Raw genomic sequence first — 19,007 nt, 5'->3', positions numbered from 1 at the left:
AGTTGAGGATCTTGGTGAGTTCTTTGCTGATGGGTTGATGGCTGAGATGAAAGTATGGTGTGGGCAGGGTTCTGCTGGGGCTCTGGGGTGGATGGATCTCATGATGGTCGCAGTTTCCTTCTTGGAGAGGATGCTCCATGAGGTGAGCTGGTGTGGGTGTACGTCGGTCGGCGTGATGAAGTTGTTGTCCTCGGCGGGGCTTTGGAGTGCAAAGTCTTGGTAGATGGTGTTGATTTTGTTGTGAAAAAAGTCAGCGAGGGTGTCACATAGAGCTAGCCAGGGTGTGAAGATGTTTTCTGTTGCTGAAAGGTTGGTGAACTCCTTGACCATGTTGAAGAGTTCCTTGCTGTTGTTGGAGCTGTTGTTGATGCGGGTGGCTAAGGTGGTCTTCTTGGTGTAAGTAACAATGATAGCAACACATTGAAACCAAAGCAAAAGTAATCCTTTTGAGGCTAAATGATACCATATTGTCACAGCCTTACCGCATCTTTTAATATTAGGGTAGTAGGCATACCCCAACTCTCACCCACTTCACCCCCCCCAACCCGTAATACATAGGAAACTGCAATCCCTGTAAAAAGACTGCCTCTGATTTCCATGTTACAGTTGAGTAGTGAAGTCTCTAAACCAAATGTGGTGTCATAATGTCTACTGCCAGAGCTAGCAGCCAAGGTTAGTGGCAGGTCAGAGAGCATAATCACAGCTGCAATTTAAACAAAAATGAGAACTGTTCTTCTTGTGATCTGTTTTTCTAAAATGAGATCAGTAGAAGGAGATATTTATAGCAACATGTTTTTTTTTTTTTTGCACCTGCAGGTCATTCCAGGAAAGTTAACATCCTTCTGCATGTTTCTACACATTCTGAGCTACAGCAATTTTTCATGTGACTTGCGTTAAACTGAGTCTAATGCAATTTATTAAATGCATTTTGGTGTGTTTAATTTCGCACTACTGAATGTTTTATTCTTCATGTTTGCAACCTTACTATCTCTTTCATATGAAAGAAGAAGACACCAAGGATTCTAATAGATGCTTCTCATTGTAGATTCCTCACCTTTTGAATGTTCCCCAGGTATCTGGAAACTTTCAGCAGTACCTCTGTGAGCCCGTAGGTGGCACCTGAGGCTCCGTACTGACGCCATTCTGCTCTGGAAATAATGTGCGGGGCCAACTCCAAAACAGGTTTGAAGACCTGTTGGGACTCTGTCACAAAGAAATGTCTGTGACTTAACCCCAACAGGTGTGCCTGTGGTGCCTGGGTTCGAGTCACAACTCTAAAGCGACTGTGTGTCTATAAATGTAAAGGCCACCTGAGACCGTGGGGCAAAACTTTACATCACCATGCAAAAGAAGACCCCACGATGAGACTGGTCATGGATGCAGTTGAATGTTTTATTCCCTTTCTCATTCCAGAGGCTGGTCTTCATCGCTTTCTAAATCATCCGGTAAGTCCAAAACGAAACACAAGAAATTGAAGCGGGATGCAGCTCTCTCTTTCACATCTCGATCTTGTTCCACACTTCAGAGCCAATACTGCAATGGTTCTGACACAGCCCCAGTTTCTGCGGCCACCCGCCACTCCGAAGCAGATCAAAGAGTTCCCGCGCGGCCATGCTGCGACTGTTCAGATCTTTGCCTACTCCCTCTGGTGTGGCTTTGGGCCCAAGGAGCTGAGAGGCATTGCATCTGGGGTAGCAGCTGTTTCCTAGGCTGCTACCTCCATGCACTTTGGGACTCTGTGGCTCAAGTCTTCTCTGTTCTCCCCGAACTTCTCAGACAGGTCCTTGCCCAGGGCATCCATGACAGTCTGGACGCGACCAAGTTTACAATTTGTTGTGGCTTGGACACCACCGATTCCATCGAGCAGGCCATTGACACCAGTGTTGCCATTTGCCACCATGCTCAGCTGTAGTCCACTGGGTGTCGTCTACTCATCCTTCTTTGAAATGCAGTTTGATGAGATTAGCCTGTTTGGGGATAAGGCAGACTCTGCTCTAGAGTGGTTCAAGGCTCTCTCTAGGCCTATCTGCCCCACCTCGCCAACTGCACCAGACCTACCGCTCCTTTTACGGCTGAGGTGTTCCATACCACCAGCCTCTTCAACCACTGCATGGGGTCCAGCAGCGTTGCCATCGAGGCTGTGGTACCCACCGCCGACAAGGTCAACGGGGCACTCAGCCCCCCTGCAGCCCCACCTGCCAAACCCCTTTAGTGTGCCCTTCACAAAGCATAGCCAGGCGGTGGGAGGCAGGATCCAGAGATTCTTGCTGGGTTGGCATGCTATAACAGCAGATAGGTGGATCTTGCAAACTCTTTAGAAGGGCTATGCCCTCCCCTTCTTTTCGACACCGCACCACCTTCCACCATCTCTCCAATGGCTGACGGAGGACCATTTGTCATTTTGCAGCAGTAAGTGGAAGGTCTTTTGCTCCAGGGGGCTATTGAGCAGGTACCTGCACCAGAAGTAGGTAATGATTGCTATTCTGCTACTTTGTGATGCGTAAGAAGGACGGATGTCTTTGCTCTATTTTAGACCTGCACAATCTTGGCACTTTCCTACAGCCAGAAAAATTAAAGATGCTCATAATGGTCCAGCTCAGGCCAGCCCTCGACCCTGAAGACTAGATAGTAGCTTTGGGCCTGCAGGACCTACTTTCTTAATCCTGTCCTGCTACCTGCAGTTCATGCTTGAACAGCAGCATTTTCAGTTTACTGTGCTCCCCTTAGATCTCACCAGTGCCCCTCAGGTGTTCACAAAAGTGATGGCTTTAGTGGCAGCACACCTTCGCAGGTCAGGGAATGCTGGTCTTTTCCTACCTCGACAACTGACTATTGAAGGCAGGTGCACCGCAGGCAGTCGTCAACCACCTACAGACTATGGCGACCCTCCTGTCATCTTTGGGGCTCACTATCAACGTGCCAAAGTCATACTGACTCCTTCTCAGATGCTCTTTTTATCTGGGCCATTCTAGACACAGTTCTGTTTCGTGCCTGTCCATCGGGAAAGAGAGTCCAGGACATTCAGGCTATTATTCCGATCTTTCAGCCTCGGTCCTGACCTCAGAGTTATGTCCACTCTGAGGCTGCTGGAATTGATGGCATCCTGCTGATCAAGCATACCAGGTGGCATATGCGGGCTCTACAGTGGGACATGAAGTCTCAGTGGGCCCAACATCAAGGGCACCTTTCTGACTACGTCCAGATTTCAAAGGAGACTGCAAAAGTCCTGCAGTGGTGGTTACTGGACCGTGATCAGGTCAGCAGCAGACCCCTTCCCCAACCTCATCCAGAGCTGACAGTAGGGACTGAGACATCACTTCTGGGTTCAGGCAGCCACTTGAGAGACGTAGAGATCGGAGTCCTCTGATATCCAGCTAAGTCCCAGCTCCATATCAACCTTCTGAGGACCATCCGCTTGACGCTGCAAAGCTTTCTTCTGTCCATTAAAGGGAGGCTAGTACAGGTGCTCATGGACAACACCACTGCCATGTGGTACTGTAGGGGTTGTGTCTCAGTCCCACTGGGAGTGGCTGGACCCCCAAATGATTTTCCAGGTAGATGGAACTACCTGGCAGTATCGTTGAATGTCAAGGTAGACCAGTTCAGCCATCGGCACACTCAAAACTGGTGCAAGGTCTCATCCGCGAATGGGAATAACCTTGACTTGACATCCAAATAGGTACTACTTTGTATGTATCGCAAATGTGAAGAATCATTGGCTAGAACTCTCTATCTTAAGAAAAAGTTACTTACCTTCTATAACACTTTCTGTACTCTGTCTAGCTGCACTCTTCACTGGGTGGCCACCGTCCATCAATAAGACCAGTCTAGGAATCTGCACACTGGTCACACTAATTTGCTTTTGGGGCTCTGCGTCTGGGGGTGTGGACAGACTCAGAAGCAGCTAATGTCACCACGTGGGAGTGGTGCCTATATAGTTCCCACACGTAATTTTTAGAGCGGAGCCATATCAATGAGGAGCTGCTCTGCACTGCCTACCTGCACTCAGAAATATTGCTCAAAAGTTTCTAGATCCAGTCGGACACCTGGGCAATTTTCAAAAGGTGAGGACTCTGCAACTAGATTGTCTCTACAGGAAAGACTCCAACCGGAGGTAGATAACTTGTTCTTTAAGCTGTTTTTGCGAAGAATAATGGTGGGACCATGTTTTATATGGAATAAAATACTCGCTACTGCACTTTAAAAGGATATTGCAAGTCGCCTCTGAGTTCCATGCCCTTAAAAGGAACTCTATGTTTGGCCTTGTTCTTCTATATGGTCACTAAGCATCTCTGTGACTGACTATTTCCTTTTAATGTGAAAGATATGGGTTCTTTATCCAATATATATCAAGGTTGATAAAAGCGACCCACAGTAATATTACATTCAGTAAATATCCTACCACCACATCATTATAATGAGTAAATTATCATCATTCTTACTACCACATCTGCTTCACTTTAGGCAACTTTTAATACAGTATTTTGGTTGATGTAGTTAATGAAATATTATCAGATTATATAAACGATGCAAGATGCAGTGGGTTTTGCTGAAGAAACTGTTTTCATATTTCAATCGTTGTGGTCCAGTGGATGCCCTGTCTCAGCCTATTAGGAGGGGATCCTTTGGTGAGCTGGCTACTGCATTGATTATTGAAGTGTCCCCTTTGCTGGTCTGAACCCCTTTATCCTCCTTAAATAGACCATTTGTTAGACTCCATGATATTTGCTTTCAAAGAGAGGGAGTGCTTTTCAGGTGCATGGAGATACCTTCATTGGCTGGTGTTAAAATGTCTTACAGACATAGTTGCCTAACTTGACTATTTGTCTTCTTTAAAATAATAATTTCAACATCCTTTCTCATGATAAATTAACAACCATTGTTCAAATGCGTCCCGGAAGTGGCCAGCACCAGTCACTCTTCCTGTGGCCCCTCAGAGGGTGGACCATGTGTTCACTTTAACAGGGGCGTGCTACTGGATTTGGCCTCTACTCTAAAATGTGCACATTACTGCCCTCCTTCTGTGGTAAATGAGGGCTTTGTATGTGCAAGTTGTAGATGGCAACTGAGCTCCCCTTCACAGACTAAGGTAATTCATGAGATTGGGGGCAAAAGAAACCAAAACGGTATTTTCTGCAGCACTTATTAATGTTCGGTCTATTCAGAAACATGATGCCAATATTTTTGATTTTCTGAGTGCGGAGAAGCCCGATTTACTGTTTATGACCGAGTCATGGCTATCTGAATCATCTAGCCCATCAATAGCCACAGCCATTCCTAGGGGCTACAAAATTCACAGGAAGGATCGTCCTGGGGGTAGAGGAGGCGATGTGGCCATTGTACCTAAGGAGTCATATGAATGTACCCCTATCCTTATTGAGGAATTGGAAGATGCAGAAGCATTGGGCTTCTGCCTCGTCTTGAGGCCCACCAATCATTGGTAGGGGTATTCATTTATAGACTGCTGGGAAGCGCAGGCTCCTTTCTTAAATCTTTGGCCCATGCACTGGCTCAGTGGGCTCTAAGGTTTGCTAACTTTATAGTGTTGGGAGATCTTAATTTGCCATGTGCTTGATCAAATTTTCTCCGTTAGTTTACATCTTAATGAACCTTTGCTACTAGTCTGGACAGACCATTGTTTTATCAAGTTTTTTTGGCCTGTCTGGACTAAACTAAACTACAATCCAGGAGGAATTAAACTATATGTGAAACAAGGGCATTTCATAAAATTATAGCTTTGGAAATTATGCGCTCCCTGAAACAGAGTATCCCCTCTCCCTCAGGCCAAGTGGAGAAAGATGCCCGCTAATTAGACAGCTGTATTAGAAACCCCTTCAATAAGTTAGCCCCTATCTCCTCATGCACTCCTTATAGAAACACACCTTCCGATTCTTGTTTTAAATAGAATCTCAGGACTATGAAGAAACACTGTAAATCCTTAGAAAGACAGTGGCAAATAAAACTACACGAATGATGATATCATCTATAAAGCAGGCCTAAAAAATGTTATGCAGCAGCTAGAGCAGCAAAAAATAGTGTACTTTGAGGAAAGGATAGAGAAGGCAGGTAATAAATCCAGGGACATCTTCAGAGTAGTCATAAATAATATTATGTCCACTCGGGCTTGCACGAGATCTCACCAACCCACTGTAAATTGGTGCGTTCAGTTGGCAGCTTACTTCCACAACAAGATTACAACTATTTAAACCAGCCTAGCGCTGGGGGCTCACACGGAGGAGAGCCAACTGGAGACAGTCTGCTCCTGTGCAGTCTCGCCCACTTTGGCCTTACTGTTAATTTTCAGCCCATTACTTGTGAAGAATTAAAAATTTGCGAACATTCGTGACAAGAATTTTCAATTCTATTAAGGACAACGGAGGCGAGGATTATGCTTCTCATTCTTTACTAGAAGCTCACAGCAGCCAATGAATACAGAGATAAAAAACCATGTGACAACCATAGAGTCCCGGTTATATAAGGTCCCTGTCAGCACATAGAGTCCTCTTTCTTTGTAACAACAGTTAAGTCCATGCACGACCTGCTCTTGAGGATCACCGATAGATAGGGCCTTCTCCAACCAACGAACTGCAAGCCCAACGGGGCCGAACTTCTCACTGGATCCCGGTCCAGACAACTCGCTTGTGAGCGGAACAACAAATTGTAAACCATCCAATCACCTTTAAACAATGTTCAGATTTACTTGCTGTCAGTACCTGAAAGAAAGAAAACACCCCGTAAAAGCTGTTCTAGGTTGTTTGGTAAAACAACATAACATTACGAGAAAAAAGGGGTGGGAATACACATAGCAATGCAAATACATAGCATGATCAAATATAGAACATTACAATATACAATGTGTATTTCAGGGTGGGATAATCCTCGCCTCCGTTGTCCTTAATAGAATTGAAAATTCTTGTCATGAATGTTCGCAAATTTTTAATTCTATGTCAGGACCGGAGGCTCCGATTATTCTTGTTCAAAGCTGAGCCACCACCATTGAAGCAACATTCACAATAGGTTTATAATAAAACGCTTTAAAAGTATTCTCATTAGACCAGTCAGCTGCACTCATGATATCTGCGAGGCTGACACCTGCCACATATGCCTTCGAAGCCATGGCTCCGCGTGCAGAGTGAGCTCCAAATTTCTGCTTCGCCCATGAGCCAACGCATCCATCGAGATAAGGTAGCTGGAGTCACTGGGCGAAATGGCTTCTGCAGAGCAATAAGCAACTGTCCCTGCATATCAGTACGAAATTCCTTAGTACTTACCTCGTAATCCTTAATACATTGAACAACGCACAGTTTAGGATTATTAGGAAAACCCGGGTACGTGACGGAAGTAGTGTTACACTTCGTTCTCCTGGACAAGATGAAGGTTACACCCTCCGGGGTAAATCTACGCCCCGCTAAATCTAGCGCCCGTACGTCAGACACTCGTTTGCAAGAAACCAGACATAAGAGCATAGTTAACTTGGCCGAAAGTTGCTTTCGAGACAAGAACCTATTGGATGGCCAGGCTTCCAGAAATGTAAGGACAATAGAGACATCCCACAGCTGAGAAAACCTTGGGCAAGGAGGTTTCACCATCCTGACTCCTCTAAGCAATTACATACTAATGGATGCTCCCCTATGGGTTTACCCTCCAAAGGTAAATGCCCCGCCGATATCGCGGACCGAAAGTTGTTGACCGTCCTGTAGGCTAAACCGGAGGAAGCCATAGAGGCTAGAAAGTGGAAGATGGCCCGATGTCACCAAAGGATGAGGATTCTGAAGAGGGTCCAGCAATAGGTTCTGCAACCGGGGATGAAGGATCGGGATCGCGCAACTCATGTCTAACAATACTGGAAACCATGCCTGAGCCCTCCCTAAAGGAGTGATCAGAATGAGTTCTGCTTGAAAAGTCCTTGCTCGGGCTAGAACTCTGGGGATCATGAGAAACGGGGGAAACGCATAGCATAGAGACTTCGGCCATTCCTGCAGGAATCCATCCGTGGCCTTCGCTTCCGGGTCCGGCCTCCAACTGAAGAATTGGGGAATTTGCCTGTTCAGTCGGGATGCAAATAAGTCGATCTGGCAAGGTCCCCAAAGATGGGTCAGGCGCTGAAACACTCTGGGTAACAGCATCCAATCGCTGGAGTCCTGCAGATGGCCGGAGTTCCAGTCTGCTATTTGGTTGCTGGAACTGGGCAGGTATTCCGCAACCACCGAAATTCTGTTCTGCAGACAGAAGTGGCGATCTCCGCCAGCATTCGTGACTTGGTACCACCCAACTTGTTGACGTAACGTACCGCCGATATGTTGTCCATCCGGAGGAGAATACAACAATCTGCTTTCTGAGGCGAGAGACATCTGATCGCAAAGGAACAAGCCAACAGTTCCAGGCAATTGATATGCAAATGTAGCTCTTCCGGTGACAAGCGACCACCCGTGGACAATGTGCCGCAACGGGCTCCCCAACCCCACTGGCTGGCATCCGATTCGATTACCACATCCGGTGTCGATCCGAATAGCGCTCGGGGGGAACAACCTGTACAACGCAACTTTTACAACGCACTACACTTACAACGCATTTTTTACAACGCACAATCCATTACAACGCATGACATTACAACGCATGACACTACAACGCATTTTTAAAAACTACCTTTACAACGCATTCCATTACAACGCATACTACCATTACAACGCATATCATTACAACGCATAATATAGTAATTTTTACCCCTATACTATCCAACACTTACCCTACTGTTGCACCCCCTGGAGTTAGAATAGTAATTTTTACCCCTATACTATCCAACACTTACCCTACTGTTGCACCCCCTGGAGTTAGAATAGTAATTTTTACCCCTATACTATCCAACACTTACCCTACTGTTGCACCCCCTGGAGTTCATCCAGCGCTCGGCCGTTCCAGGCCTCCATGTGATTTAACCACCAGTCCATCTCCAGCCTCGCCTCTTCTGAGAGAGGAATCTGTTCTGAGTAGCTGAGACCTTTCCGGAGATGGCGGATCTTGAGCCTCTGAAGGGCCCGGTAGTGAAGGGGGCCCGGGAAGATCGCCTGGATGGAAGAAGCCAGTAGCCCCACTATGCGGGCTAACGATCTCAGGGATGTCGTCTGCTTGCGAAGGGTAGTCCGCAATTCCCGCTTGATGGCCCTGATCTTTGGCATTGGCAGCAGGAGCTGACACGTTAGAGAATTTATCAGGAAACCCAGAAATTCGATGGATTGAGAAGGGATTAACACTGACTTCTGCGGGTTGACAATGAACCCCAAACTCTGTAGCAGGTTTATTGCCCAATTGAGGTGTTAGGACCGTCTGCGGGGAAGACGCCAAAATTATTATGTCGTCCAGATATATTATGAGGCGGACTCCCCGAGCTCTGAGAGACTCCACTACCGGTCTCAGAAGCTTCGTGAAGCACCACGGAGCCGACGACAGACCGAACGGAAGGACCTTGTACTCGTAGCACACCTTGTCCCAGACAAACTGAAGGAACCTCCTGTAAGGGGGAAAATGGGAATGGATAGATACGCGTCTTTCAGGTCCAACCGGACCATCCAGTCCCCTTCCTGAAGGAGGTCGCGTAGCAGATGGATGCCTTCCATCTTGAAATACCTGTAAACAATCCATGAATTGAACTCCTTGAGGTTTAACACTAATCTGGAGCCGCCCCCTTTCTTCTCTACTAGGAAGACATTGCTCAGGAAACCATGAGGATGCATCACGGAGGGCGCAATCGCGCCTTTCTGCTACAAGGATTCGATTTCTGCCGTGATAAAGTTCTGATCTTGTTGGGAAAAAAAAACAGAGGGAGTGGGCGAGACTCTTGCGAAGGAGAGCCGTACATCTCTAGTCTGTACCCCTGTACAGTCTGCAACACCCATGCATCTTGCGAATTTCGCGCCAGTTGCTGAGAAAAAATTCCACTCTGCCCCCCAACGTCATTTCCGAAAAGGGAATTAGGCTCACCTGAGTTTCCGGCATCATGCTGGTTATTGGAGTTTCCCCCAAATCTGCCACCTTTGCGGAACCTGTTTCTTGAACGGCGAGAGGGGTAGAAGTTGGAGGTATTGGAGGTGTTCTCTTGATAACCTCCCCTTTGTTGGCCACGTTGGGCGCCTTGATTGTACCCCCGGCTGAACGAGCGCCCACCAAAGCGTCCGGCCCTGCCAAAAAACGGGTGGAAAGCCCGTTTCAAAGAACCTTGGGCCTTATCTAGCCCACTGAATGTGGCCACAAACTTTGTTAGCTCTTTTAGGAAGACCAAACAGGAGACCTTGGGCTAGCGGACCCGATTCCGATGTGGATAATTCGGCCAGCCTGGGATCCAGCTTTAAGAGGATGGATCGGCGCCGCTCCGTCGACAGCGCACAATTGGCGTTGCCAAGTTGGCACACCGCCCGTTGGGCCCAGCCAATGAGCTTGTCAGGATCAATTGCGAGGGTCGATTCCTTGGCCCTAAAGCCAAGCTCGAGAATCTTTGTTAGTGGGCCTATAACGTCCAGCAGTTTATCCTGGCAGGACCGCCAGGACCTGTCCAAGCCTTTCTTGGGATCCTTAGACTACTTCTTCAAATAAGTTAACATGGACGGGTCCACCTCCGGGGTAACCGCCACCTTATTCGCCAGATCAGGCCTAGGGCATTCCGACCGCAGTCGTGCCCGCACGTCCGTGTCAAACTCTTGGCGCAGGTGGGTCTGGACATAGTCCGCCACTTCTTGGGATGGAAGCCAAGATGTGGAGTTAGGATGGATAATGTCAGCCGGCTCGAAATTGAGAAATTTAGGTGACGTGGTCGGACCGGAATGCTTTTCCTTTCTTGCCTTCTTGGAAGGACGAGGGGATTCTTCTTCGTCAGTGGTAGGGTCAGGGGTGGTGTCGTGACCATCATCCTCTTGGGTTATTTCAGTAATTGTAGCCTCTCTACTTGAAGTGGAGCGTTCTTGGTCCGCCATTGACCTTGCCAGCTTAGCGAAATCCGCAGCGTGGGGATTCGCTCTTCCTTTACCCCCAGATCTAGCTCTGGAACCTGACGATGGAAGCCAGCCTTGCTGTTTTGCATAAGAACAAAGGTGGCGCTTTAAGGGCGCAATTGCTCTCACCAAAGCCGAATTTACCGAGTGTTGGACACCCGCGTCCAATGCCTCAACGAGGTCATACTCAATAGACCCAGAGGGTTCCTCCTCATAATAGTAGTAATCCTCCTCATAGTACTCAGACATGTTTTCACACAGTGTGTAATCACCGACCCTGGAGGAGCGCCATTGACTCTGTCAAGTCAACAGTTAGATAAGGTATTCAAAAGGAGGTCAGGGGGAGTGGCAACCCCAGGCAAGCCCTAGATCAGTCACCAAACAGGTGAATCCAAATGATAGTTTAGAATGTGGAGGGAGGGAGGGCTTGCAAACCCCACTCTAGGCAAAGCCTATGCTCGATTATACAGCCCCACTGTGTGATATATCAGGAGGGCGTCTGAGGAGCTAAGCAAACAAGCATTTACAATGCAATGGTCTCGGCAACATTCTAGGTAGAGCTAATGGTATTGCTCATTTTTTTTATAATTTTTGTATCCCTAAATAAATGGCATTTTCATTTCTCTTGGCATTAGTTTATTTTTTGCATATGTGATACCTATTGCATTAGCAGAGAGAGAGTGAGGTAGTGAGATAGAGTGAGGTATTGAAATAGAGAGTGAGGTAGTGAGAGAGAGTGAGGTAGATAGAGAGTGAGGTAGTGAAAGAGTGAGTTAGTGAGTGAGGTATTTTCTGACGTAGTGAGATAGAAACAGTGAGTGATGTTGTGAGATAGAGAAAGATTGAGGTAGTGAAAGAGAGTGAGGTAGTGAGGGATGTTGTGAGGTATTAAGATAGAAACAGAGTGATGTAGTGAAGTAGTGAGATAGAATGAGGTAGTGAAAGAGTGAGTGTAAGTCACTTAGTGTATTTGAGAGAGAGAGTGAGGTAGTGAGGTAGAGTGAGTGAATTAGTGAGTTAGAGAGAGTGAATTTGCGAGGTAGTGAGAGAGTGATGTAGTGAAGTTTTGAGAGAGTGTGTTGTGATGTAGTGAGAGTGAGATAGAAATAGATAGTGATGTAGTTATAGAAAGTGAGGTAGTGAGATAGAGAGAGAGTGAAGTTTCTAAGTAGTGTGTTAGAGTGAGAGAGTTACTGTGGTAGTGATATTGTGTTGCTGTGAGAAAGAGAGAGTTGAGTAGTGAGTTAGAGAGTGAGGTAGAGAGTGAGGTAGAGAGTTAGTGAGAGAGAGTGTAGTATAGTGAGAGAGAGTGAGGTAGTGAGAGAGTGATGTAGTGAAGTTTTGAGAGTGTGTTGTGATATAGTGAGTTAGTGAGAGTGAGATAGAAATAGATAGTGATGTAGTAAGAGAGTGAGGTAGTGAGATAGAGAGAGAGTGAAGTTTTTAAGTAGTGTGTTAGAGTGAGAGATAGTTACTGTGATAGTGATATTGTGTTGCTGGAAAACACATGGCTAGTGACCACTTTACTTCTACCAGCCAGGTAGAAAATACAAATGAGCACCCGAAACCTTCTTATATATCCCAAAGGGCTGGCCAAAGCCCACAATATGGATATATTCACTGTATTGGACACAATAGGTCTGAAACAAGAAAAAGGTAAAGCGGTCTTATTGGTGAGATCCAAAGTACGAAACAAGTCATCATACAAAGCAGAATTTTCAATCTGTCTCAAACACAGAGGCTTCAAAAATGTTTTCAAGAGCAGGAAACACAAGAAAGGTAAACTGCAATGCAGTTGTGGAAAGAAGAGGACTATGGCAGGGGAAAATTGTGAGTCATCTTTAGTGGTAAAAATGTCAAGGGAGCACATTCATTGCTGAGATTTCGCTCTCTCACCATGGATATATATATGTGATGTTTTGGGAAAGCGCTGCAAATCTCGCCTTTCGGCCACTTCAGAGCGATGAGCAGTGGTACAAGGTAGGTTGGGAAGCCATGATGTAAAATGTGTTCACTGTTTTAAAGTTTGTCTAGAGTTAAGAATGGCAATACATTTTCAGCATCAAGGACGTGCTTTTTAAAACCCGCTTCGGAAGAAAAAAAAAACTTTGTGCACAAGTCTCCACAGCAATATTTAAATTAGGCACAATCATCTAAATATGATAAATACTGAAACTTGTAAATTGGGTTACACGATCCCGAAAACTGTTAATTTCTTATAATGACAAATTATGAATTTAACCCCATTTGCCTAACAGAATGCTTGTTAGGTGATGTGCCCCAGCATCCATTCCTTAAATTGAAGGCTGACGCTGTCTCTCAATCCCATCACATCTCTTAACCCGATAAAAAAAAAAAAAAACCCAGAACCCTGTTCAAAACCTCAACAGATGGCATAATAGTATCGACAGCACGATACAACGTCCTCTCAAAAACCATCGATGCACCCAGACCTACTATGGGACCATTTTGAGATATTCGGCGTCCCCACTTACTTAAACATGTCTAGTTATTCGCTATGCGTCAAATACTGACAGTAGGTAATGGGAGAAGCGGTCAGTATAAATGAATGATATCGTAGGAGGCTGCAGTCTGCAATAAATATGATCCGTGGTATCGGGAGCTGCGAACAACTAACAACCTATCTGTGATCAGTGTCGCCTCCGATCTCTGACATTGGTAGCCTGACAGTGTTCAGTGGATAGGTATCAATTTCTACAACCGCCGATAACACAGAGCAATATCCATGGCCGCGGAGGGCCTATGTGGGCTGGATTATCACCCCCAGCTCGGAATGTGCGCCTCGTAATCCCCAATAGTCGCGGCTCCTCAGGCTGTTCACCTCGGCGTAGACCCGGGCCCTGCTCCCGGCGGCAGGGCCGGGCATGGCGGGGGCTGCTCCCCGCAGTGGCAAGAGGCAGCAGGAGCGCAGGGGCAGGCGGCCCAGTAGCGGCGCGGGGAGCAGCAAGAGGCAGCAAAGGGCCAGGCCGGGCAGGGAGGGAGAGGGGCGCCGGGGGCTTCAGGCGGTGCTGCGGAGGGAGGGACCCGGAACACAGGCTGCGAGTGGCCGGCGATATACTCACAGTTCAACAATCCGATGATGAGAAGGCACCGAGCAGCACGACCGGGCCAGGCCTACGGAAGGCTGCCGTAGTGGGTCAGAACTCTCGGTTAACTCTGCGAGTTCTCAACGGCAGTTCTTGCCAACACCACCAGTCGATCCTAGCCCAAGCACTAAACGCAACACAGCATGTCTTCACGCTGCCTGCACGCGCCAGTCGGCTCTCTGATTGGTTGACAAGGTCCACCAATCACAGTGCTTATTTGGTAGTTGCCAACCAATCAGAGAGCCGACTGGCGCGTGTAGGCAGCGTGAAGACATGCTGTCTTGTGGGCGTGTAAGGGGCGGTCTGCCAAAAAGCGAAAAAGCAACAAAAAGCAATAAAAAAAACGCCCCCGAATCCGAAAAGGACGGGGCCTGTTCGGAGTGACGGACCTCTTCTCCAATGGCTGGCCAGCATTCAAGAGGCCAGCCAATGGAGAAGAGGGGAGAAGAGGGGCTGGTTCAAGCCCCTCTTCTCCAAGTCATTATATCTCGCGAGCGAGACTGCGCAAGCGCAGCCTTTGCTAGCCGAGACCTAAAAACGAGCCTTTTGCCTGAAAAATCGGCATTAAAATCGGGTCAGAAGCATTCACACGCTGCTCCGGCGTTCATTCAAGCCCCCAACAACATTATCGGGCAAATTTGGCCGCCGCACATGCGCGCTGGCCAAGGCTCGCTAACACTGAAAGAGGACTGCGCGTCAGTCAGACGCGCGTCCCCGCTCCTCTAAACCTCCCGCTCCACCGAGACCGAAGCCAGTGACGCGAGGGAAACCGCTCCACACGGAAGCGGTGAACCAAAGGGAAACGGATACTCCGGTAAGCGCTCGCAGCGCTTCAGTGGACAAACAAACTCAAAAGAGAAGAGCAACACAAAACTTCTACGTAATTAAGCCTAGGAGGAAATTAGTCGCGCTCGCAGCAATCGCGCACCTTTGACAGCGCGTACCTTCCTCAATAAACGCCAGCAATAAGCGCACAATAACAAATACATTTAACAATCAGAGCAAAAAGTAAGGGCACTTAACTGGCTGCGGAGCAGCAAAGAAAGAGGACTCTATGTGCTGACAGGGACCTTATATAACCAGGACTCTATGGTTGTCACGTGGTTTTTTATCTCTGTATTCATTGGCTGCTGTGAGCTTCTAGTAAAGTTTGTGAAGCATAATCGGAGCCTCCGGTCCTGACATAGAATCCTTGACGGCTTTATGTTCCATTAAATCAGGATTACCCGCGGACCCTTGCCCAATTAACTTGCTAGGGTTGGGTGCATCTGTCATCAATCCAATGGCCAATAAGGTGCTCAACACGTCATTATTTTCAGGAGGTGTCCATACGGCGTGAAAGCAGGCTAAAATCTTCCTCCTATTAAAATAGCCCACAGCAGACCCCAAGGAGCAATTCAATTACAGGCCAATTTCTCTCTAGCTAGCATTTTCTAAAGTACTCAAAAAGGCTGTTAACCAACAGCTGTCTCAGTGTATTGAGACCAATGAGCTTCTCCATCCCAGGCAGTCTGGTTTCAGGCCAAATTTCAGTACTGAGACTGCATTGGATGAACTCACTGAACATATTAGAGGTACCTTGGATGTGGGGGGAAGGCCGTTCTGATTATGTTAGATCTCTAAGCGGCCTTCGATACGGTCCCTCACTCTATGTTCTTAGCTCGCCTCCAAGGCATTAGTTTAGGTGGAGTGGCTCTAGGGCAGGAAGTATGGGTGCCCTCATACTCATCGCAGTGGTGTAGCTAGGGGGGGCGGTGAGAGCCGACCGCCCCAGGCGGCACAAGTTTTGGGGGCGGCACCGCCGCTCTTACCTGCGGTCTTCACGGCAGCAACAATTGACAGCACCCACCCAACCCCCCTCTCACCTGCGGCCGTGTGAATTGCCAGCCCCCCCTGCTCTTTGATCAGACCACCGAGGGCGGCAAATGCTGGGCCACTGACTCATTGGGAGCATTCGAGTTGACAGTAGGAGTGCCGCAGGGGTCGGCCTTAAGTCTGACTTTACTTAATGCACACCTGACTCGGCGAGCACAGTTGGCAGAGGCCCGCGGGGCCAAGGTGATCACTTATGCCGACAACACGCTGTTGTTTAACTGTGAGAGGGGAGGGGAAGTTGGGGGAGAGTCAATTAAAAAATGTCTTTCCTATACCTTTCACTGGATGTTTTAACATCAATTAAAATGCAATGCAGAAAAGACAAGAGATCTTGTGCTTTGGCCCTAACCCCCAGACAGGCGTATGCTTTGGCCCAAGGATACCCCACTCCCCTGGGCCTCAGAGGGAAGTAGTCCAGAATCTGGACATCAAATTTAAATATGCTTTGTCTTTCCAGGCACAGATCATGTCAGTGGTCACAACATGCTTTGGGCTCTTGCGGACTTTCAAAAAAATGTTTACTCTATCTTTCCCTGTCCGCAAGAAAGGTAGTGATCCAGTCATCCATAACATCGAGACTACAGAAATGCCCTAAACTGAGTACTTCCGGACTATTTGTTTAACACACTTCAAATGGTCCAAAACATGGCAGCCTTGATTCTACTTAACCTGCCCCCAAGAACACATGTGTCACACCTGCGTGCCCTACACTGGCTGAGATAAAGAAGATCATTCTCTTTAAAACGCTAGTCCTAGTCCATAGAACACTGCACCATTCTGGGGCAGGTTATTTTAGTGCTAGATTCAGCTTCTATGCCCTCTCCAGAAATCTACGGTCAGCTCATGGCCACCTGGCAAGGATCCCTAAGGTTAGGCGCACGAGAATGGGCAGAAGAACTCTTTCCTATTTTGGATCGGGGGCCTGGAATAAGCTTCCTTATGAGCTACGATCAGTAGCATCCTCTTAACTGTTCAAGAAAAGACTGAAGACATGGTTCTTGCATCAAGTATAGTTGATGTAGTTGCATCGCGCGGTCAACTGAAAGCACAGCGCCGGGACACTCCTGGGAGTAGCCATGTGCTTTAGAAGCCTCATTTCATTCATTCATTCATTCAGTGTTTGCCAGAATCATTATTACTCTTATACGATGGTTTTCAAGCGGGGCCACTAACACCTTGATATGTCTATGCTTAAGAGTAAAGTGGGTTCAATATGCAAATCCAATTGATTGTTATCCTTTTTTTGTGTCACCAAATCTCATTGTGTTAAAGACTTGGTCAAATGTGAATCGTTTTCTGCACCTTTTATATTTACTGTTAAGTATGCCCTGCAGATGTTTTTTGTGTTATTAGAAAAATTATATTGAGTTGACGTGCTGTGGAATCAAATATTTTCCTAACTTGCGAGCAAAGAAGATGAGAAGTCTTCGCAGGCTTGACCTTTCGACCTCTTGAACTTTTCTAGGAAGAAATGAGGAGCTTCAGAGCACGTGTAGAGGAAATGGTGCGGGAGAATGAACAGCTGCACCAGCAACTGGGAAACAATAAGCCAACGGCCTGCAAGGAATGGTGAGCTCAATGCGAGATACAAAAAACAGACTTGGCAATAATTATATTGCTGTTGAGTGTCAGTGTTAAAGGCAGGATCTCAAACACATGTAGTGTAAATTAAATTACATTCACCATTAAAGACTTTTTAAAATGATCATAGCTTGCACATGATTCCTCATTGACACCCCCCTTTTTAGCAAATCGCTGAATGAAATATATGCATCATTTGTTCATGCTGCAGATATTTTTTGGTTTAGAATTTAAGATTAAAAAGGACTACATATATTAACTTTGAATATAGTAATTAAGGGCCAGATGTACAACACTTTTTATGGTTATAAACACTCTCAATCTGAGTTTATGACTGCAAATAAACGTTTTTAGGAGTCAGTGAATTTTTGCCGACTTATAAAATGGGAAGGAACCCCGTTCGGTATTTGAAAGGGGTGTGTTGCAGGCGTCCCTTTCAAATACTGAGTCTGAATCCAGTGTATCAATGGTTTCGGAGCGTAATTCCAGTCACAAACCATTGAACATTTTCTGACTTCCAAGTTAGGTGGTAACTGGCTCGCAAGGAGGAACGAGTGAACTTTGGAACCTCTTCCCCTTTCTGCATTTTTTTAAAGGCTTCACAAGGAGTAGGTGTTGGTCCAGGGAACCACCGCCATTTCTCAGTGAAACTTTAACTACAAAAATATGTTTTTTTTAAGCAGACCAGTTTCCTTTAAAGAAAAGGAGCGTTTTTATGTTTAAATCATCCTTTAAAATCAGTCACAGATATGGTGGTCTGCTGACTTCTGCAAGACACTATAAGATGAGTAAGCAAGTAATGTATTGTTCAAGTTAATTCAAAGTCATTACAATAGTTATGAAATTCTACATGACTAAATATTATTAAAACGTTATATAGAGAGAATATGATCACGTTAGTCTGGTTTTATCAGTATTTACAGCCTTCATAAATATTATTAGATTTGCCTATTGCAGTCACCAGATTTTGCTCATTGCCATATAATAATGTGCATCCGTCAAATCCGTCTCCTCCACATGGCTATTTCAGTCCCAATCCCCTGACGCCTCAGATAGGGTTGCCCCCAGTACAATTTTTTTGTAGGCGGGAAAGCCACGGACATTCGAGGTGGCAACCGTAATGTGTCCTGTGTGCTGCAGATGGCATCTGTGCTGATCAAGGTTCGAGGTCCGGTCAGAAAGCATGGTGCTCGCTCTGTGTTAGATCTACTATGCCTTCAGGCCACTTAGATGAATGTGGCAGCCTCGCAGAGAACCAGTCCCTTCTTTGATGTACCTGTCTCTCCCCCAGTCCGCTCCCCTCCACTAGATGCCTTTTGTGATCTTATGTAAAATTGCATTTTCCTTAAATTCGATTTCATTAGTAAGCGTGCTCAGTTGCATTTCTTTTTCTGTTGGTTTACATGACAATGGAAGTGGCTTGTGGATTTCTATATTATCATTGTTTCATTTCCAGAGTTCT

General features: G+C 46.6%; 1 protein-coding gene across 1 annotated transcript in view; it reads left to right on the top strand.

The window, feature by feature from the left end:
- The window catches only part of CEP89 (centrosomal protein 89), a 1,352,699-nt gene that overhangs the window by 612,783 nt on the left and 720,909 nt on the right, over window positions 1-19,007 (top strand). Inside the window, exon 12 of the mRNA XM_085638793.1 lies at window positions 17,430-17,533. Coding sequence (XP_085494919.1) covers window positions 17,430-17,533 — 104 coding nt within the window. The remainder of the gene's footprint in view (window positions 1-17,429; window positions 17,534-19,007) is intronic.

Source organism: Triturus cristatus, chromosome 12, assembly GCF_964204655.1.
Source record: "Triturus cristatus chromosome 12, aTriCri1.1, whole genome shotgun sequence".
In the NCBI taxonomy this organism is placed as follows: domain Eukaryota; kingdom Metazoa; phylum Chordata; class Amphibia; order Caudata; family Salamandridae; genus Triturus; species Triturus cristatus.
Note: the sequence above shows the minus strand (reverse complement) of the source record. Positions and strands in the feature narration are given on the sequence as shown.